General features: G+C 37.6%; 2 protein-coding genes across 5 annotated transcripts in view; both read left to right on the top strand.

The window, feature by feature from the left end:
* Positions 1–9,959, top strand: part of dgkb (diacylglycerol kinase beta) — a 72,706-nt gene extending 62,747 nt beyond the window's left edge. For both annotated transcript variants that reach the window (XM_023331437.1, XM_005799434.2), the window contains 3 exons: positions 5,293–5,413; positions 6,434–6,494; positions 8,724–9,959. In XM_023331437.1, coding sequence (XP_023187205.1) covers positions 5,293–5,413; positions 6,434–6,494; positions 8,724–8,831 — 290 coding nt within the window. In that variant the 3' untranslated portion in view covers positions 8,832–9,959. The remainder of the gene's footprint in view (positions 1–5,292; positions 5,414–6,433; positions 6,495–8,723) is intronic.
* Positions 9,960–14,767: 4,808 nt separating this feature from the next.
* etv1 (ETS variant 1) overlaps positions 14,768–22,067 on the top strand; it is a 33,357-nt gene continuing 26,057 nt past the window's right edge. For 2 of the 3 annotated variants that reach the window (XM_023331305.1, XM_014468909.2), the window contains exons 1-5: positions 14,768–15,012; positions 15,215–15,289; positions 16,018–16,108; positions 16,377–16,424; positions 20,150–20,203. In XM_023331305.1, coding sequence (XP_023187073.1) covers positions 14,866–15,012; positions 15,215–15,289; positions 16,018–16,108; positions 16,377–16,424; positions 20,150–20,203 — 415 coding nt within the window. In that variant the 5' untranslated portion in view covers positions 14,768–14,865. Of the gene's footprint in view, positions 15,013–15,214; positions 15,290–16,017; positions 16,109–16,376; positions 16,425–16,528; positions 17,131–20,149; positions 20,204–22,067 lie in introns of those variants that run through there. The other variant, XM_023331306.1, reaches the window with a different exon arrangement.

Here is a 22,067-nt window from a genome sequence, read left to right as displayed (position 1 = left end):
AGTTGAATCACAGACAGCAGGTTTTGTTTGCAAAGAAAAGGTACAACCATGTCACTGTGTGGAACTGTCACTTGGGTATTAATGGCCTGTGTAGGCGGCAGTGGACAGGCGCAGCTAATGGGAGCGGACTGAGTAAGGTGTTGGGCAAACCCTTGAATCCATTTACGTCAAAAGGAAACCCATCAACGATAACATATGAATGAACAAAACAGAAAGAGTCAGCCACTCTGTGTTAGGTGGAGAAATGGCTACAATCACCAAAGGGAGTTATTGGGAAAGAGATAAGTAGGAATTTAGCTCTTTTATTTCTAAAACACAAAATCTTACCAAGTATTTGTGGTCTGGTTTCTAGAGCCTTGATCTCATGGAAAATGCCACATTTCAAGCAAGATTTGAGTTCAGTTCATTTAAATTCAAGAGTGAAATCAAACATTTGTGCATGGTGACTTTAACGCTCATTATAAACATAAAACTTCAACATATTTCCTTCGAAGAGCCCCTTACTGGCCTATGTCTGTCCTCATCAGTATTCTGGGTATTTTAACTTTGCCACCTTTGGATTATGTGTGGACATTTTCCCACTGCTGTCCAATACAAGGTGAGAATGATGATTGCCAACTCTAGTTTCAAAAGCAAAAAAATGAAGTTTGAGTGGTTTCTCAGCAGGATTTTGACTTAAATTATGTCCTGATTTTTGGAATAGGTAACAAAAGTTATCTTTTATTTCTTATCTTTTTACTGTGTAAATCATATTTGGTGGGCAGTTACTGAATATACTGATAATAAAATAAAATTTTTAGTCAAGCAGACAGTAGGAGAATAAAATGCGCTTAACACTAAGAAAAGAGGGATGAACTGTTTATTTTAATGCTTTATCAGTGGAAGAAATCCTGATTCATTTTCCATCACTCATGGATGGAATACATTTGATTCATTTTCCATCACTCATCACTTATGGAGGTTTTTCTTTTTAATTTACCAGTTTAATACATTTTATATTTGGTTGTTTGTTTTGTGTTCATCTCTGATGGCTGGTGTGAAAGTGATGTGCTGCATGTTGTGAAGGCTTCCTGCTGTGCTGGGTGTGTCTGGTTGTGGATGTTAAAATCAGCGCTGACGAGTCGGCGAGGCTCTGCAAACATGGCTGCAGGTGATCCCCAGTGAGACTTCACTGGTCCGAACATGATTGGTAGAGAAACTGATCTCTGTGAAGACGCCTACGAACCTTTATTCCCATGTTTTTGTTTGTTTTCCGTTGAGTTTTTGGATTATTATCTTTGATTTCTCTGGTGGTATTGTGCCTTCAGAGCTTGCTAAAATATGTGCATTTCAGCAGCTGCACTATCAAATATCAATAAACAAGCTTACAGAAAAATATAAAATGCTCTAAATCAAAGCAGAAACTGATGAAACAGGAAACATGTAGAGAACTATTTATAGCCCTGTAATTTTTCCACTTTTTGTGCCAAACAATGTATTTTAGTGAGATTTTAAATGATAGATCAACACAAGTTAGGAAAATGAAACGGCTCCAAGTCCTTTACAGTTAAAAATCTGAAAAGTGTGGCTTGTGTTTGGATTACGCCTTTAAGGATCAACACTTCTTTTTAAAATCAACTTTAGCTACAATTATCGCTGCCGGTTTTTGGGCTGGTTTTGCACACCTAGATAATCTATTTTTTCAGGTACATTTAACAATTTAAAGCTTCTGTTTTAGTCTAATCTGACCTTCCAGATGTTTTCTGTCATATTTTGTGGCAAACAGTTAAAAGTCTGAAAATTATATATTCTTTTAATTGAATAGAGTTTAACCTCTAAATCACAAATAAATACACTAAGGACAAAATATGACAAACATTTAGGGGTTTGATCAGTTTTTGAAGGCAGTGTACCGATAGTTGGCGAATAATTGGAGCTAATTTTTCATCTAGCACTTACACTAACTCTGGAAACATTTAGCACACTTAGCTTCCCCAGATAAATTCAAAAGCACAAATTAACTTGGCTGTTTTGTAAACTTTCAGTTAAATTCAAACAGACAAAAATTAAAAACATGAAAAAATGCCCAGTTGACATATAATTTTACATTATCTGTTCGAGAAGGAGCAGGTAGAAGAAACACGATCTTATGATTTCCTGCTCTTCTCATACTCATCAATCCACAAACATTTAAATCTCCAGATAAACTTTAATTATTTCCACATTTTATGACACGTAAATCTCACTTTCTCATCCTTACATGTACAATTATTTATACACAAACGTTCATCAAACATGTAAGTTATTGATGTATAAATTAAATTCATGCTCGAGGTTTGTAGACTTTAAAGCGCAGATATAATTTGACCTGGTGTTAGCGTGTTAGCATTAGCTTCCATGTATTAGTAACAAAGTGTTGGGTTGCTTCTTCTTTATTTAATATGGGGTTTTTTTCTGTAAGTTTGATCAGTTCAAGGCCAAACCTGCAACAATGAACACTCCATTAAATCTTGAATAAAAATCAATCGTTGCAGCGTTGGAGGAGTCCGAACCTGGGAAGGCTCTTAGCGTGAGCGAGGAGTGTGTGTATTTGCTCTGCGTTCAAAGCTGTGTTTGTTTCGCTCTGTCTGAGTCTATTGATGTGTGTATTTATCCACTTGTGCTTCATATGTGAGAATGGATGCCCTTGTGGAAGGTGCCCTCAAGGAGAGCGGCCTAACTTGTCAGATCAAGAGAACGCCGTATTTATAGGTAAACAAAGGAGCGGCTCGGCCCACTGGGGCCCCGCCGAGCACCATCCACAGATCAAACTGTTGGGAGGGATTTTATCTGGTGAAACGGCGTGTGTGTGTGTGTGGATTGGCGACTGGTGGGTGGCTAAAAATAAATAAATAAATAAATAAAATGTGACCTTTCGGGAGCTGTTAAATCGTCCCGCTGGTGACGCCAGGAGACAAGCCCCTCAGGTGGAAGGGAATGGCTGCAGAGTGAATTATTTAGAATGGGACTGAGGTTTCGCGAAAAGGGAGGGAGGGTTCATGTGTGGGTGGAAGGGGGTTGACGTCGAGGACTGATCCCCCCTGACAACCCTCATGAAGCTTGCGTCGGAGGATCGCCCCCTCCCTCTTCGTCCCGCCACTCCTCTTTAGTTTTACGTTCAGCTGATCTGGTCCAGCGCCGCTCCACCGCTGCCCCCAGCCCGTCGCTCCACATGTGTCAGAGCCGCCACCGACAAGAACTCCGTCTCTACTCACGCTAAATCTGTTTTATTTTTGCCCATGCAGATAATCAGGAGTTGAATGAGGCATATAATGTAAGATCTGATTATCTTCGTATACAGCAAATGTAAAACTTTTGTAACACTTTTTATTTATTAAAGGGGAAAAGGGCAAAACAACACTGCAAAAACTCAAAATCTTCTGGTACAAATATCTTAGTTCACCTGAAATAAGACAAAACTAACATTACAAATAACTTCTAAGCAAGACATAGGTGCTTAATATTGACTAAAAAGTACTTCCCCAGGCACATTATTTCCCTTATTTCATAATTGTTACCTAGCAACGCCAGCGAAGCCCAGTCCATCACCTAGCAACCCAGTTCTAGTTCCACCGGCAGATTATTTGTCTTACAACAAAGCATTTTTCCCATGTTATAAGTTAATTTTTCTGCCAATGAAACAAGTACGTTTTCATCAATATCTTGCTAAAAATTTACTTTTAAGCTAATTTTGTCTTATTGTAAGTGAAAAAAGATATTTGCACTAGAAACTAGACCAAAGATACTTGGTAAGATTTTGTGTTTTTGCAGCAAGTCCAACCAGGTTCTATGTGAAAAAGTAATTGGCGTTTTTACTAAATCATGTCATAACCTACATTGTTTTGGATCCATTTAATTTGGCCTGATTGCTGCCTGACCTGTGGAGTCAAGAAATGTAATGCCATTTTATAACACAATCAAGTAACTATGTTACCTACAGATGTTATAAAGTGCTTTATATCGCAAATATGACTTAAAAGACATTTACACTCCTCTTTCTGAAGGTCCACATTCAGGAAGTTATCACAACATGGCTCCTCTATTAACCCTTTAACAGTGTTTTTATCACTGTTTCACTGAGAAGTAGCTCCTATAATGAGCTCAGCAGATGCACAGTTCCACCTGGTGTTTGCTAATTGCTGCTGGCTAGTCTGAAGGAGCTGAGTGGGGAGGCGCAAACCTGTCTGACAACATGAAGTAAAAGAAGCTAAAACATTTAAAAACACTACAAATCATGCACTGGTCTAACAGAAATTTAAGAACAGATGAAAAGAAAAGTCTTTGCGATCTTTGACATCTATCGGTATGAGACTTGGGGAGTTTTTCGGGAAAAAGATCGGAACTGGGCCGTTAAGACTGCCACAAAAAAGCAGATTATATGTCGCGTTTTGAAAAAAAGAAAAGCAGATTTGGGTCAAATTTGCGTGTTCTGTGACTGTATGGTGATGCTTTCCATTCTACGCTTTGAGTTTGAGTCTCAATGGGAGGATCGGCCGTAAAGCCCAGAGCCAGGAGGTCAACCTGCCGTGGACTGTGTGTACACAAACTCTCCCACTCTGACCCTAGAAAGCTCCGCACTCACCGCTGCGCTCTCAGATCGGGGCAGACGCCTGTCCATCACCATGGTGACAACTGGACACCAGAGCTCGGCAGCAGCATCAACATCTCACCCGAGCAGCGACATCGGCTGCGACACTCCTCCAGGAAACCAACCCGACTCCCGCGAACACGACAGCCGCCGAGCTCCGCGGCGTGACAGCGAGCTAACGCGCTCTCACACACCGCGCGCCTGAAAACGGCTCTTTGTTTCAATTAGTATCTGGATCCTCCCAACAGCGCTGCAGCGGCTTCCTAATCTGTGGAGGGACGAGTCGACGGAGCGGGCCCCTAGAACAGATGGGCCCTGCGTGACGCTGAGCTTCCAGCAGGGTCAAAATCAATGCTCATAACTGAAAAACAGCACAGAAATTAATAATTATATTATCACAAGATTGCTCTGCATTGCCGGTGCAATCTAATTAATTGCTGTTTTGTTTGTAGCTTGTTGCCTCTTTTCCTTTTTTCATTTTTTTCATGGGAAACTGTGAATGTTGCGCGTTTCGGAAGCAAAAACATGAAGTGAGGAACTCGGCGTCTCTTTTATTAGCCTTCACCTGCTTCCTCTTTCCTCTCTCACGTCTTCATTCCTACAATCTCTGCTCTGTATTTATTTATAGAAAACAGTTTGCAGGATATTCCTGTGACCTTTTTGAGCTTTTCCTTTCTGTGTGTCAGACCTGTCTGACCAGCTTCTGGAGGTGGTGGGGCTTGAAGGAGCCATGGAAATGGGTCAGATCTACACGGGCCTGAAGAGCGCCGGTAGACGGCTGGCCCAGTGCTCCTCTGTAACCATCAGGTCAGTATTTCACACGCTGTACTTATTCGTAACCTTGTAAAAAATATATATCTTTTATTTTTTATTAAAGTGATCCAATTGCAGTTTTTCCATCAAACCAAAGCTAGTTCACCAAAGGAAACTCTGGCCTCTAGAAAAATGTTTTGTTTTTGTCAGCACCAACTCCGAGCAAGAAAGAACCACTTTGACAGGAAATGGAGGCGTAATATTAGAGAATAACATTCAGAGTCCTGGGAGCGATGTGTTTATATTCTGAGTTACAGAAGAGAAAGTAAAGCAGTTGCTGACTTTCTGGTTTACTTTTAAATGGAATATATTTGTTGACAACATGGACAAAATTGTTGGCGTGCCTCATGTTGATGACCAAAAACCCACAATGGTCACTGAAATAAAGCAATAATAAAATTTAACAATGAAAATCAGAAATTGTTTTTGAATTTTGGTTCAAGCTAATAATTTAAGAAAAAAAAAAACAGGTTTTTGTTTTTCAACAATAGTTTGAGAAAAAGTCAGAAATATGTTTTAATTCAAAACTCTGAAGTCAGTATTTTGAGGTTAAACTCAGATATTTTTTTAACTTTAAAAGTTTAATTCTGAGAAAAACTCAAAATTCTAAAATTTAAAGCCAGAATTCTGAAAAAAATTCAGAATTTTGAGATTAAACATTTTGTTTTTTTACTATGAACTCAGAATTATATGATGAAATTCAGCTTTATTTCAGTGTCCCTAATCCTCTTCCTGATTTAAATCTATGAAAAAAAAAACTGAGAAGGTTATAATATAATTACATTTTATATTCTATTTTACTTTTTGGTGTAAAAAGTAGACTTTTTTACTGAGTAATTTCCTGGATGGTTACTTTTTACTTTTATTTGAATGAAAATATGTACTCTGGAGTACATTTTTGGATACTCTACCCACCTCTGTTAGAGGTACTACATAAATCTTTGATTATTTGTTAATTTAAAAGCCTATCAGGTGCAACAGGACTTTTTACAGTGCTGTGTTTGTAACCTGCAGAACCACTAAGTCCCTACCGATGCAGATTGATGGTGAGCCGTGGATGCAGACTCCCTGCACTGTAAGTCATGACATGTATTCACTATTTCTCAAGCACAAAGATTTCGCTTTGCTCCACCTTAATTAATGGGGTATCACAAATAAACAGCAGCTTTTTCATCCTGTCGGAGGTGACTTCAACCCTTCAACCTGTGAAATACTTTTAAAAACATCTCAGTTTCGCTTGAATTTCACTAATTATTAACAACAACAGCATGTATGCAAACACACCTCAGTTCTTCTGCATGCATGATATATTTACACCATCGGTTCATTTGCATTTTGATGCCACATACAACATGTATCACTGATATCTAGCTCTGACATAACCGTCATAAATGTAAATTTCTGCTTTATTTCCGGTGTTTGTTTCTGATGGGAGTATTGACTCCAGTCATTTCTTATTATCTATCAATGCTGTTATGTTTTTAAAACTTTCATGTTGCATCTTTAATTCAGTATGACTTCATTTGAGTTCTTCCTTCTGATCCTCCCCTCCTTTTGTGGCCAGTGTCTTGCGTCAAAAGGTGCATCGTAAGGAAAATCAGAAGCGCCAAGTTCTTGTTTAACGATGAAAGTGAGTCTATAAAAGGCCCGTAGCGACCACAAAGTCAGAGTTCAACTCTAATAAATGGCAGCTTCCCTTTGAAGGTGAGGCGCTCCTTTAAATGCAGATGGAAGCTTCGCATTGAGTCTCTAATGATGCTCCGAAGCCGATAACCCTTGATGGTTGATCCGAGTTGCTCCATCAAAAATTTCATAAGATCATGTAGCATCATTGCTAATTCAGACTTTGTTGGTCTATGAAGCCAAAATTTTACTATAAATTATGATGCACATATGTTACCATTTGATGTCAGAGTCATGCATCCGAGCGATTCTCAAACTGTGTCGTATTAAAGCTCATAGATGTGCATTTATAAACCATTTGACAAGAACCCATATGGGAGATTGCTTCTGTTGGTGATGCATTACTGAATTCATATCTGCATGTAGATGACAGTGTATGAAATGAAGCATAGGTTGTTATATATCAAGATAAGCGATGCGTTTAAAAGAAAAGTAGAAATTCACTTTAAAGTATTATTTGTCTGCTTTGGAAACATTGTAAGATCTTCTGCAAACTGGTGTGAATATTGCTATTAAAATATTTGAGACTTTTGTTGCCAGTAAAAATTTTTGTTAAACTTCTAAGTTTGGGAAAAAATAGGAATGTGGCATTTTTGGCTACAGCTTCTTTTTCTGTGCAGAAGAGTGGAAGTTTGTCTGCGATACCATTTTTGAGGATTTTACTACCAGGTATATCAGGAGGTTTGTGTTTTTCTGCTGCAACAAATTTCTGCTTTCACTGCCAACAAAATGATCCTTACAACTTATAACCCCCAGTTTTGAGTAATAATCCAAATTAAACAAAACCGGTGTCAAACATTTGTGCAGTAGAAATTATTGCTTGTGCCGCTATCATTTTATAGGTGCCTTCAGAGGTCATCAAAGGTCAACCAGTTCCCCACACATTTAGAAAACCAAACAAATTTGGTGTCAAACAACGGTGATACTAAAATTTTAGCTGCACAAACGTCATAAAATGTATTTATATTTTTTAATGTGAAGCGGGGGGCAGGATAATCTTGTTTTTTTTTCAATCTTAAAAATGATAGCGGCACAAAGTATAATTTTTGCTGCACAAGTGAAGCATGGTTGTGTGACACTATATTTTCTTTCATTTTGAAAATGTGGACTGTCTTCTTGACCTTTGAAACATTTCTTAATATCTTTGAAATAATTGCAGCACAGATAGCACATTGGATTGTCACCATAATTTGTTTGATTTTGTAAACTTGGACTGGCTGGTTGACCTTTGACCTGCTGGAATATTTAGTAATATCTTTGAAATGATTGCAGTACCAGCAAAATAATTTGCTGCACAAACGTTGACACCAGTTTTGTTTAATTTGAAGACGGTTGTGTGGAGGGAAACTTTGCTCAAGTCCTGTAAAAACTATTTTATTTAAATCTCAAGCCTGATTCACTCCAGTTTAAGCCAGACCGCGCGCAGTTTTTGCGCTGCTCTGTGACGTCTGCGTTCTTCTTCTGCAGATGCGAGTCGCTTCGGTGTCGTAAACCGTTGATACTGAAGTCTGAAATCTGAAAAAATCAGATTGAACATCCAGACCTGCTGCGCTTTAAAATTAATTTCTGTGTTTTCGAGGCTGCCCAAACGAGCTTTCTCTCTCCTTTCCTCTTCTTCCAGATTCAGATCGTCCATAAGAACCAGGCTCACATGCTGATGGGAGCGCCGCAAGGCCGCAGCTTCTTCTCTTCAATCCTCAGACGAACGCGCTCTGAAAGCAAAGACTAAACCGTCGTCGGATCCAAGTCGTTTCAAGCTCCTGCAGAAGCAGCTGTGGGAAAGTTTCATCAAGACCCAGTGGTCCAGTTGAGGAAGGGACTCTGTTTGATAGCCCAGCGGCCGGTAGCGCGCTGTAGCTTCGGTTTGTGTTGCCTGCAGCATGAAGATGTCTCTGAGATTGAATCCAAAATAAGCTGTGATCCGAACAGAGTTTGATCTTCAGTGAGCTCCAAAAATACCCCAGTTATTTCTGGAAGTCCACCTCTGTTCTTGTTCTATTTTCTGTAAAAATGTATTTTATTTTTTTGCTGTTGTCCACTGTGCCAATTTGAACAACCAAATGGATAAATTATGCATTTATTAATTTAATAATTTTTTGTTATTTATGCTTATTTTCATGTATTTCTGCATTCACCTGATGCACCATGGAAAGTAAAAACGGTTGCTAATGACTGTAAGGTGTAAAATCTGTATTTCACTCATGAATGCTTCAGATTCATTTGCAATATTTTCCTTATGAGTTGTCCGGTTTTTATGCTACTCTTTAAGTGGGAAACACTTATTGGTTATTCATAAAACATGCATGCTCCTTTTTGTTGTATGCTGGGAGATTTCAAGGAAGTTTCGCCAATTCTGTGTACATTTGCTGTTGCATGAGAAAAGCTACAAGTTTGAAAATATTGTGGGCATTTTTTAAATCTAGGCTTTGAAGCACTCATCTTTAGTTTTATCATTGAGATGAATGAATTTTGGTAGAAACTTGCCATAAATCATAGAGCAAATACAACAGCCAAGTGTGTAAAATCACAACAACATGTTTGGTTCTCTTGGAAGCATGAATTAAACACCAAGGTCTCAAAATAAGATTACTTACTGTGTTTATAGTGCGTTACATTCGTACAGCCAACATTTACAGTTGTCCAGAGGCTTTTTAAATTGTCTTTCATGCAAAAACACAAAATATTACCAAATATTTTTGGTCTAGATTCTGGTGCAAATATGTTATTACACTTAAAATGAGACCAAACTTACTTACAAATAAGTTTTAAGCAAGATATAGGTGTTTTTTTAAGTAGATTATTTTTTAATATTGATGAAAAAATACTTGTTCCACTGGCAGATGATTTCACTCATAACGAGACATTTTCCCCATGTTAATTTTGTCTTATTTCAAGTGTAATAAAACATTTTCACTAGAAACTAGACCAAAACTACTTGTGAGTATTTTGTCTTTTGCAGTGTAGTAAAATTTGCCTGGACTTTCATGACACAGTTGCTTGCTAAAATAATCACGCCATGTAAACTTATAACTTTCACTCACAATTTGTTATGTTTCAGCTAAAAACGGTAACTATGTCTTTGTGATTTGCTATTATATTCTGCCAAAAACACAAAATCTTACCAAGTATTATTGGTCTAGTTTCTAATGCGAATACAGTTTAAATAAAATAAAACTAACTCATAAGTAACTCTTCAGCTGGAATTATGAGCTTTTTTAAGTCAGTAATTCCTTAATATTTATTTAATAAATATACTAGTTCCATTGGGCAGATTAATTTAACTTATAAGACATTTTCACCAAGTTATAAGTGAAATAATCAACCAGTGCATCTAAAACTGGGTTGCTAGGTAACGGGTTGGGCTTGGCTGGGGTTGCTAGGTAACCTGATTATGAAGTACACGGTAATAGAACTTTTTCATCAATGTTAAAGGAATTATTTACTCTAAACAAGATGCTATATCTTGCTGAAAAGTTACTCATGAGTTAGTTTTGTCTTATTTTAAGTTTAATAAATATTTGCTCTGGAAACTAAACCAAAAAAATACTTGGCATAATTTTGTGTTTTTGCCGTGTTTGAGCCATTTAATCCATAAAAGCACTCTTACTGGCACTGATAGTTATTCATTTCTGCGTATCGCCTTCACTTGCACCAAAAGCATAAACTGTTCTGGATGTTTTTCTGATTTACTGTAAGAGCCTTGTTTTTTTAAAAATGCATGTTTTTCTGAGAATGACCTTTGGACTGGCTGTTCCTCTAAAAGTGCCATCCGTGATGTGGAGACTGAGATCAGAGTCTCACTACTTTCTTGTGCTTTGTAAAGTGCAGCATTTGTACAGTGAGGTTGTATTTTTGTACACAGTATGATTTATTTTTCCGCCTCCTGCTTCACTCTGGCTCTCTCGCTCTGTTGTTGTTGCCCACAAACAACTTACGTCTGCTAGCACTGACCGAGAAAAGCGATAGAAACAATTAAAGGCTTTAGCTGTTTGACACAGTCTTCTGTTTGTCTTGTATTTTGCAGTAAAAGTACCATTTTTACTCTTTTATGTTCTGCAAAACAATATGTGACAATTTGATTGTTGATAGTTAAAATTTTTATTTTGTAAACATTTTTGGAGATCTTGAGACAAACACTGTTAGGCATTCAGAAGGAATGCAGTGGAACCAGTTCAGAGTTCATTGAATCTTCCAAATTATTCATAGAAAAGTTGCGTTTTTGCACAATTTATGGAATATTGTAGCAAATACCTAAAATATTGCAAATAAATACCTAGTCGGTGCAATGCTACTTAGCACACTATTGACTGGCGTTTGCACAGCAGTCAATCCAGGCGTGCCATTCATTTTAATGCACTGATTGGCTGTACTCCTAATAATGCCAAAGGGTTTCCACTGGACATTTTAATGCGTATTAAGATACATTTGGTGTTTGAACTATTAGATTAGCCAGTCGTAAGCATTTTCAGAGGGAGTCTTACAGATTTTAGCTGTGGCTGTCGATGCATCATAAAAACAAAAAAAGGTTCTTAAAGCTGCAGTATTTAACTTAGATATAAATATATTTATTTACATATTTGTTGAAACTGTCACTATGTCATCACAATATGGTATGAGACTGATAATATGAAAAAAATATGCCCTCTCCCAGTGCTAAGTAGAAACAACCAATCAGAGCCAGGAGGCGGTTCTTGGCGCTGTCAATCACCCTCTGTGTGGTGCTTCTGCCCCTTGATCTCTGCTACTCTGTAGCCAGCACAGCCTGTTATGATTGTTCAGGCTAGGTAGCATGAGGTCATAAACGGTTTTCCTATAACCATAAATTGTTTCTCTGTCATTAGTACATGTAGCAGTGAGTACATGAGGTTGATTGACAGTGCTAAGACCCTCCTCCTGGCTCTGATTGGTTGTCTTTGATCAGGAGTGGCGTATTTCTTCTGACGGCAATAATAGCTCAGAAAAGAGGGAGGGATCGATGTTTTCAAATTATCTCACATTTTACTGTCACATTTTTTTTTCAAATAAAAGTTACAAACTGCACCTTTAACTTTTATAGGAGGACATATGTAACTAAAATATATCATTAAATGTGTTCCTGTTGATGTACAAATATGTCAAAATGCAGCACAGCTAGCATCAACAGGAAGATAGAAAAGCAGCAGCTCAGTGTAGTGTTTATTTTTTTGTTAATATTAACCATTTATTATTTTTGGTTATTTGGCATTACATTACTGAGGAAAATATAAAAAAATACTGAAAACTGGTGATGAAAATTACATTAAAGACTAAAAAACAAATTTAACAGCTGCTGAGCTTCCAAAGTTGGTATCTGGTTTTATCTGGGCTGCAGGATTTGGTGTGAAAACGCAGCTCGGATTTTTATCGCTGCGTCTTGATTGTAAAAACCATCAACTATTCCCAGGTGTCACAGACGTTATTGCTGTTTTCTGGTAGTTTTGCTGTAATCTGCGTTCTCCCGCCAGCGTTTTCTCAGAGATATGAGCCACTTCTGGGAGCCAGCCGGGTGGGCAGCAGCACTTGACCTGCGTTTCTCCGTCGTCGGTGGAGTTCAGCAGGAGTGGCACCGCGTTTCTCTTCACATCAGCTTCACCTGCCTGGTAATGGATCCAAGATGGCACCGGCGTGACCGCTGCTGACGGCCGACACGTCCGTCTTTCTGTCAAGAGTTTCCCTCAGTGGTAAACTTTACTTTCAGGGATTTCACCTCAAACTATTCTGTTAGTTCAACTGGAAGTTTACAGGCAAAATAAACGGGAAAGGACAAATTATGCAAAAAAAAGAAGAAGTTTCTATTAGATTAAATTTCAATGTATGCTCTTTGAATGTTGGGAGGAAAGGCAGTAATATATTAAATACTAGTAATTTCTTTTAGTTAGTTCTAGAAACCAAGCAGCACATTTCTTAAGTCGGTTTAAATAAGCATAAATATAATAAAAATTAAACATTATATTTTACCAACAGAAGAAAAATGTGCCCTTATAGAAAAGCTGCAGTAAATTTTTCCTTTTATTTTGTTTTCAGAACGTTGACTTAACTGTAGCATTTTTACAGGAGAATATATATAAATAAAATATAAATGTGTTGATGTTTATCTACCAAGATGTTACAAATCCAGCACAGCTAGCATCAACAAGAAGATAGAAAAGCTGCTGCACAAAATATGCTAAATGAGATTTTTTGTATGTTGATTGTCTCATTGAGGACAACAATCAAAATGCAAATTTGGCTCCAGGCGCCATTTTTGCAAGTATAACAACTAACTATTAAAGTAACCCACAGACATTTGTTTTCCATTAAACTAGCATAACGACGTGTTGGGGCCATTGTAGAAAAAAAGAGGAGTAAACTTCTGAGAAAAAAACTCAGAAATTCTCAGATTAATCTCATAATTTCTGTTATTTTTCTTTCAGAAATGTGTGTAAGAAGGCAATTTCAGCAATTATAATTTCTAAGAAAAAAAACTCGAAAGCTTTTTCTCAGAAATTTTCAACTTTTCAAAGTCAGAAATTTGAACTTTTTTCTGGTGAATTTCTGAGATCAATCTGTGATTTTTTTTTTAGTTTTCCACATAAATTTGTTGAACGTGATATTGGAAAATAATTTTTGAGAAAAAACTTCGGAGATTTTATGAGAAATTTTTGACTTTTCTAACTCAGAACCTTATGACTTTTTGTAGGAAATTTCTGAGCTCAATCTCAGAATTTCACTGAATTTATTTTCTCTGAAATTTCTAAGTTTTTTTCTGAAAAATATCTGAGATTAATCTCACACTTTCTAAATTAGTATTTCCTCAAAGATTTATCAGGGGAGATTTGGGTAAAATCAGCAATAACATATTAGCAAATTCAGCCATTTTTCTTGGAAATTTTCTACTTTTCACAGAACTTGGATTTTTTTTTTTCTAGAAAATGTCTGACTTTCTGAGGTACTGTAATCCACCGTGGATTAAACTTGCTAAAACCTCAGATTACATGTTTAAACCCGTACTTTTATTCCTGCAGAACATTGTTGCTGAATTTGCCCATAAAATAAATGAAAATAAAATCGTCCCACTGAGTTCCTGGAGCAGTTTTACCCGGTGACCTGCGCATCACTTCCAGGTCAGCGCCTCCTGAGTCTCCGGCGCTCTCAACAATGTATCCCTTTACAGGAGAGGGACGCGCTGGCGCTAAAGCGAGTCTCTCTGGAGGCTCTTCAAAACACCGTTACCATGGCCACGAACTGGACCGGGTAGAGAAGTGAGTGGCGTGTTTGTGTGGACACACTGTATGTGAATGGAGCCCAGGAGGAATGAAAACTGTGAGTGAGACCAGAGGAGAGGTGCAGAATGTCTGTTTTTGAAATATTATCCAAGTCTGGAGCGAAGTTATTCCAGATAATCTGAAAAAAGGCCATACTTACTTACTTACTTACTTACTTACTTACTTACTTACTCACTCACTCACTCACTCACTCACTCACTCACTCACTCACTCACTCACTCACTCACTCACTCACTCACTCACTCACTCACTCACTCACTTACTCACTCACTTACTCACTTACTCACTCACTTACTTACTTACTTACTTACTTACTTACTTACTTACTTACTTACTTACTTACTTACTTACTTACTTACTTACTTACTTACGTACTGCTGATACCGGAGCCGCGTACGCGCCGTTTGACTGCCAGCAGCTATCTGATCCACTGAAAGGCTTTGACATCCAATAGGAGGCGGAGGAGCGCGTCTCGTTTCCATGGGAGGCCCCGGGAGGCGATGCCAAGCCGCCAGGAAGAAGCCCAGTGCGCGGGGAGAGGCGCAGACAGTCGCCGGAGCTGGAGCCGATCCTGCCGGCCGCTGCGTGGCTTTCTGTGCGCGGATGAACACGACGCGAAGGGGAAAGGTGAGCAAATCTCCCCCGCGTCTCCTCCTGCTTTTTGGCGCGCCCTCTAGCTCCGTGCGCTCCCTTTTCCTGCTTTCTGATTGATACCGTTACTTTCTATTAACACCGAATATTCGATTATTCTTTAGAGAAACTGCGTTTTAGAAAGAGGCTGAAGCAGGAATGTAATTAACTTCTGTCTTTCTGTCTCTTTTATTTTAAGCGACGCTTTGCAGACCTGAGATCGTGGAGAATGGATGGAAATCACGACCAGCAAGTGCCTTACTGTAACTCTACAGTAAGTAACCAGAACTAAACTTTAAAAAGTTCATATAAAACTAACTCTTCTGTTCCCACTGGCCCAAACTACTCAGTTAGTAAATGCAGTTTTATCTTGATTTGAGCAGCTTTCAGATTAGATTTATGATTTTTGTTTCTTTTCAAACTTTTCACTCTTAAGAAATTAAAAATTATGCATCTAACTACAGTTGTGCAAGTAATCAAATGTGTATTTTTGTTTTAATTTCAGATGTATCAAAAAAAAACAATTATATGCATGATTTTTTGCCACTTTCCTTGTTCGACTTCTGCAATCTGTTCATCTAAACCTGGAATTTTGTTGAATTCATTTATAAATATTTGGATATTCTCTTCAAAATTTGTATTTTTCAAAACAAACTAAAAGCTTTTGCAACATTTAAGATGAATTCAGAGACAGAGAGACTGTATTGGTCGCTGCAGCTTTGCTTCAGTGATGTGATGCTATTTGTTGCATTTTCATTTAAATTACATTTTGTAAATAAGCAATATTGAACAAACACATTATTGCTCAGACAATTTTAGGTGGAAAAGTTGTCCAGAAAATTACCTGAGAATTGAGAATTTCTAGTAATATAAGTGTTTAAAATCAATAATCCAAAGATTTCACCCTGTGAAGTAGCAGTGAAGCAGTGAGGCTTCAGTGAATGACCAATTCAGTTGCTTTTACTCACAAAATAAATAAAAATCTCTTTTTTTCCCCACCAGACGCTGCAGAAGAAGACATCTTGCCATGAGAGTCCAGCAGACGACAGAAAAAGAAAATTCATTAAGTCCGACCTGGCTCTGGACACTGAAGGTGGGTGCAAGACGGAGGGAGAAGTTAATTTCACGGCTTCTAAACATTTAGCAAAATTCAATTGGCTCGCGGCCACCTGCGCCGCCGCTAACTACAGAATCTCAATTACAGCACAGCGGCCTGTGATGGTCCTCACAAGCCTCTGTCAGCGGTCAGACTCACAAATTGACTCGTTATTAGCTGCACACTCTGAGCTGCAGCCAGTCATAATGAACTCGGTTGTTTCTGACACTTTGTTTTGTCTTTCTTCTGCCTTTTCTCCCCTCAGAGCTTTTCCAGGACCTCCGTCAGCTGCAGGAGGCATGGCTGGCAGAAGGTGAGTGCTTCAGCCCTCAAGGAGGGAAGCAGGAGAGGTTGAGAGGTTGTGGTGGTGATACAGTGAGGAGAAAGAAAGAAAGGAAGCAGGCTAGAGTTGCATGCCTTGCGTCGCAGTCCAATTAAAAGCCTGTGTGGAAGAGGCACCTTGTGTGTCATGCATACATTAGAGACTGTGAGCGAGCGAGGGGTCTGGAGGGAGACCGAGGAGGCGCTACCCGGAGAGTGTCATCACAGATTACCAGGAGAAGGAGACGCTCGCTGTCTCTCCTGCTTTTGGCAGCAGCCAACACGCTGCGCGCCAGCCGCCGCCGCCACAGCTCCGCTGCAGCCCACCAACTCTCTCTCTCTCTCTGCTTCTCTCTCTCTCTCTCTTTTTCTCTCCCCGTTGCTTCCTCTCAGCACTCGTCTCTTTATCTTCTACAGCTGTACTTTACTATCACCTTGTCTTCTTGAATTTCACTTCTTGGTGGCATAGAAAAAGAAAAAAAAATGGATCTATAATTTTTTTTTTCTCTCAAACTTCCCAAACAAACCCGTCTCTCAGAGAGGCAATAAGTTTGTTTTTTTTTTAATCGTCTTTTTGCATATTTTTATTTTTTTTTCTAATGGCAACACTTGCTCATGGTGGTCTAACTGAGACGGGATGCTTCAGGATTTAAGCGCGAGCGTCCTCTTTCCGTCGTGTCTGCAGCACCGAACTTTTGGTAAAGATTTTATTTCTATTTGTGCATGTTGGACTTTAAGATGCAACATAATAATTTTATCTCAGTTTTTGTCGTAGTTAGAGAAAAAGTTCCATCTTTAGGAGCTGAATTATTGAAAATGTTTTGCAACATAAGAGTTGCTGTACTTTCAGATTTATTCCAAAATTAAACTAAATATATTTTGTAAAAAACAAAAATTTAGTGTAAAAATGCTAAATTTCTAAACGGCAGTTCTGCATTAATATTCACCATAAAATAATATAAAAAAGCACAAATATTTTTGAGATTGCGGCAAATTGTGCAATGCATTGTTTAATAAATTTTATTTGTATTTAAATTTTGTTTAAAAGTACATTTAAGGTTCAAATTAATTATTAAAGTGTTTTATTTCAGAATATAAAAATAGAATATGATTATATATTTATTATATTTTTAGTTAAAAACCTAAAAGTTTGTGATTTCTGCTCCAATATTTTTCTAAGTTGCGCAGATTTAACTCCAGTGGAAACCTGCGTTTACTCTCAGTCTTTTTTAAAACCCGATTGAGTCGTAGAAAAGTAAATTCTCTCGACAAAATGGACTCAATCATTTATAGAGTCCCATTTATTCTTCAACCAGAATCTTTTAAAAAATGGGAAGTATTCTTTGTTACGGATCCTGGGATATTTAAACGACTCTGAGGCAGAATTAGCAGTAAAAGAGTAAAAGACGTGTTTTTAATATTTAATAACCAAAGTGATGGAATGAAACGGCGGCCGCAGAAAAAAGGTGTTCGTGTTCAGGATTACAGTTCTGCCTGTCATGGGCCGATGTGATGATGTACGGTTCAGGACTGTGGATTTAATGAATGACTTCCTGTCCATTAAGATGAAAAGGAATACCTTCCCATTTTTAAGATTTATCGGTTCAGGTAATGGGAAGAAGATGTGGAATTATGAGGGGCGGGTTAAATTTCCGACTCCGAAGACGGAGAAGTTGAAGGTTTGTCAAATGACGGATAAACGCCTGACCCCCTCCGCCACCTCCACCTGTCCCTCTACTTCCTCTGTAACTCGTCCAGAAGCTCTTTATTTAAAACAAAACAACAAAAGAAACATATACATTTTTATAGCTTTTTCCCTCCTATTTCACTCATCTCTAGTTTTAGTAAATCCTCGGCAGTTTTAAAATCCCTTTAAATAGTTTCTGGGTTTAGTTTTGCAGCCTGTTTGCTGTTCTGGTTTTTGTGAATGATTTCCAGCTCTGCCGTTCTCCCCGGGAGTTTGTTGGCCCATTCACAGACTGACTCACCCATCCTCTACTTCCTTTCAAACCCCCACACTCCACCGCGTGCTGCTACCCTTTTTCATGCTACAAACCAACTTTTAACCCTTTTTTTTATGCTTTTTTTTTATGTTTTTAAGATTTTATTGCATGTGCATTTTCTCCTCTTTATCTGTTAATTGTTTACTCTCCTCTGTTCACACTTCTGATGAGAGGGAATAACAGACCCTGACCACATCAAGAGTGATAAAAGTGGAAAAATGTCTGTTTTTTTTCATTTCGAAGACCTCCAGACACGTCAAGACACGCTACTGGTCGTGTGATAATGAGGATTCACCTCTTTGTGGGTATAAATAGAAGTGCTAATGACACATTTAATATGTCTTTTTGCTGCAGAGAGTCAAACTTGAGGGTTGCGGGGAAGCTGTCAGCGAGTGTAAACACTCTGGAGATAAATATGTGCATGCCTAATTGGAGCTGGAGCGGAGCAGGCTTCATTATTTTAGCATTAGCCGGGTGCAGGTGAGGCGTTCGCTGGGTTTGGGTTGGAACAGACCTGACTCGGTAGGTACAGGTGGATCTACCAGTGGGGAGGAAGCCAATTAGATACTGGTAACAATGAGTGATTGGCTGCTGGCAAACGATGGGAAAGCCGAGGATGCGGCGCAGTCAATGGACGGGGCGTCCTCCGGAAGTGGATCTGGGAGGCGGAGAGGGAGCCAGACGGAAAAAAATGGAAAAATCTGCAGCAAGCATGTCAGTGCAAGTCAGTTAGGGTCGATTTATATCTTAATTTGAATCAAAAATCATTTTATACACAGCTATGGAAAAAATGAAGAGCTCACTCCATTGAAAACCTCCTGGTTATTCCACCAAATATTTATTCCTGAACTCTTCCTGAGTTAAAACATCAATATTGTTGTTTCTAAATGAACATGAACTTGTTCTCTTTGCATTATTTGAGGTTTGAAAGCTCTGCATCTTTGTCCTTATTTTGACCATTTCCTTAAATAAATACAAAATTTTTGCTTTGAATTTCACACATGTTGTCAGTAGCTCGTAGAATAAAAGAACAATGTTCATTTTACTCAAAAATATACCAATAAACAGTAAAATCAGAGAATTTGATCATTTTAAGTGGTCTCTTATGTTTTTCCAGAGCTGTATATATATATATATATATACATATATTTAGATTTGATTAAATAATCATCAAAATGAGAACAAATTCTTTAAAAAACAATTTAGGTTTGATAATAAATGCAACAGAACTAACATTTAAACATTAAAAATGCAAAAAATATTTTAAAAGTAATTCTTTTTTTTGTTTAAAATCATATGATCGCCTCAATTTTACAAATATTTTTGCCAATAAAACTGCAATTAATTGAGATTTAGAAAAAACAGATATATGATGATATAATCACAGTTTTTAATACATTTCAACATCAATAACATAAAACAAGTTAAGTTTGTAAAATGTATATTTAAGAGTAAAAACTACAATTCAATTATCTGCCAACATTTTTTTAAAAGAATCAAGCAGATTTTACAGAAATTGGTTTAATGATTGTTACATTTTTAAAAAATGCTTATGGTGGGCATGAGGATTAAAATATATTTCATAGATTTTCTTCATGAGTTTGAAATGTAACCAGAAGAAGTGGATATAAAGCGACTCGGTTTTGCAGAGATCCGTCTGAACGTGAGAGAAAAATCCTCTGCTCCGTTTTTTCTCTTCTCTTTGTGTGTTTAGCTCAAGTTCCCGACAATGACGAGCAGTTTGTCCCAGACTTCCAGACAGAAAACTGTAAGTAAGAAACATCGCCGCTCTGTCTCGTAGTTGGTGTGAAAATCCACCTCTTTCTTTTAAATTTATTTTAAACATTGTGTGTCTCTCGGTTCGTTCGTCTTTGCTTTTTATTTGCAACAGATAGACGTACGGAAACTAGAGTTTTTCACGATCTGTTTACCTCTTTCTCTTGGTGGTTAATTTGCATAAGGAAAACATCAAAATCTTGAGGCAGACTTTTTTTAAGCTGATATTTTTATCTCCCAAACGCCTTTTAAGTGACGTTTTCTTTTTTTAAATCTCCCACGGTAACCTTTTCTCAAAGGGCTTCTGCATAAACCATCCAGTGTGGTTACGTTTTCTAAATAAGGCACGGTAAAATTAGTTACTACATTTATCTTTTTTACTGGAGGGTCGGCTCGTCTTGCAGAATAAAAACAGCTGCAACCCTTTTTTTTTTTTTTTACACAATTTGTCCCATTGAATATTAAATAAAGTTTCTAATAATACTTGCAGAAGTGTTGCTGATGTCTGATTTTGTGCACTCAGCGATAAGGAGAGCGCATAAACATCACCTGGTTGTGAACGTTGGTTTCACATGGAGGCTTGGCACGCTCCGTCTCTGGAGGAAGTGAAGCCAAGGTGGGGACAGAAATTGAGAGAGTGGAGCTCAGTGGGACTCGGATCGAGCACATGTCTTTCAGATGAGCCAAAATACGCATGAAACTGTGAGAAAAAGCACAAAAGTGTGCGCCCACGCCATGATTTCCATCACCCTTTAACCTCAAGAGCAACATCTGAACAAAGTTTGTAGGTTTAAAGGTGTTAAACATGGTTAAGTTGGAAATTTCATCATCAATTTTGATAATACATATTTTCAGAACCTCATTTTATATAATAAGTTGCATAGAAAATCGTCACTTTTACCTAATTTGCAAATAGTGTGAGCAGCTGCACTGCAAAAACAAAATGTTACCAAGTTATTTTAGTCTAGTTTTTAGTGTAAATGTCTTTAAAGTAACTTTTCAGCAAGAAGTAGCCTTTTTTCCGTAAATAATAAGACCTGTCACATTAACAGATGATCCTGGACGATAAATTATCGCGATAAACGATAATATTGTTGATTTGAGACACTTTTCAAGTAATATCACAATAATATTGTAAAAATAACACCGTGAAAGATCAATAAACTTCAAATTCAAATGAACATTTAATACTGGAACTGGATTTTAAATTTCCAAAATAAATAAACAGAAACAACAAATAAAACGAATTATAAAATCTCTGTAAACTAAATTCTCCAGTTGAGACTAAAGATTTTTATCATCCAGTTTTTGGTAAATTTAACGTTTCAATTGTTGCTCTATGACTTTGGATTTGTGTGTTTTTTGTGATGTGAAATGCCTTGGTGCTGAAACGTGCTGCACAAATAAACAATAAAACTAGAGAAAAGATCAATTGAAATTATTGAGCTCGTTCTAATTTATCATGTGATTTATTGATTTATTATTTATCTAACAGGCCTATAAATAATTCTTTAATATTAAAGAAAATGTACTACCTCTACTGGCAGATTATTTCACTTACAATGAGCTGTTTTTCCCATGTTATAAGCTAAATAATCTGCCAATGTATCAACACTGCGTTGCTAGGTAACGGGCTGGGCTTGGATGGGGTTGCTAGGTAACGGCGCCACGCCGGATGATTGTGAACTAAATGGAACTAGAACTTCTTCATCAATATTAAAGGAATTATTAACTCTAAATATATCTTACTGAAAAGTTACTTGTGAGTTATTTTAGTCTTATTTTAAGTGAACTGATATATTTCCACTAGAATCTTTTTTGATTTTGTGTTTTTGCTTTGAAAGAAAGAAAAAAAA

Source organism: Xiphophorus maculatus, chromosome 3 (assembly GCF_002775205.1).
Source record: "Xiphophorus maculatus strain JP 163 A chromosome 3, X_maculatus-5.0-male, whole genome shotgun sequence".
NCBI classification, from domain to species: Eukaryota; Metazoa; Chordata; class Actinopteri; order Cyprinodontiformes; family Poeciliidae; genus Xiphophorus; species Xiphophorus maculatus.
This window is presented reverse-complemented; position numbering and strand designations above follow the sequence as displayed.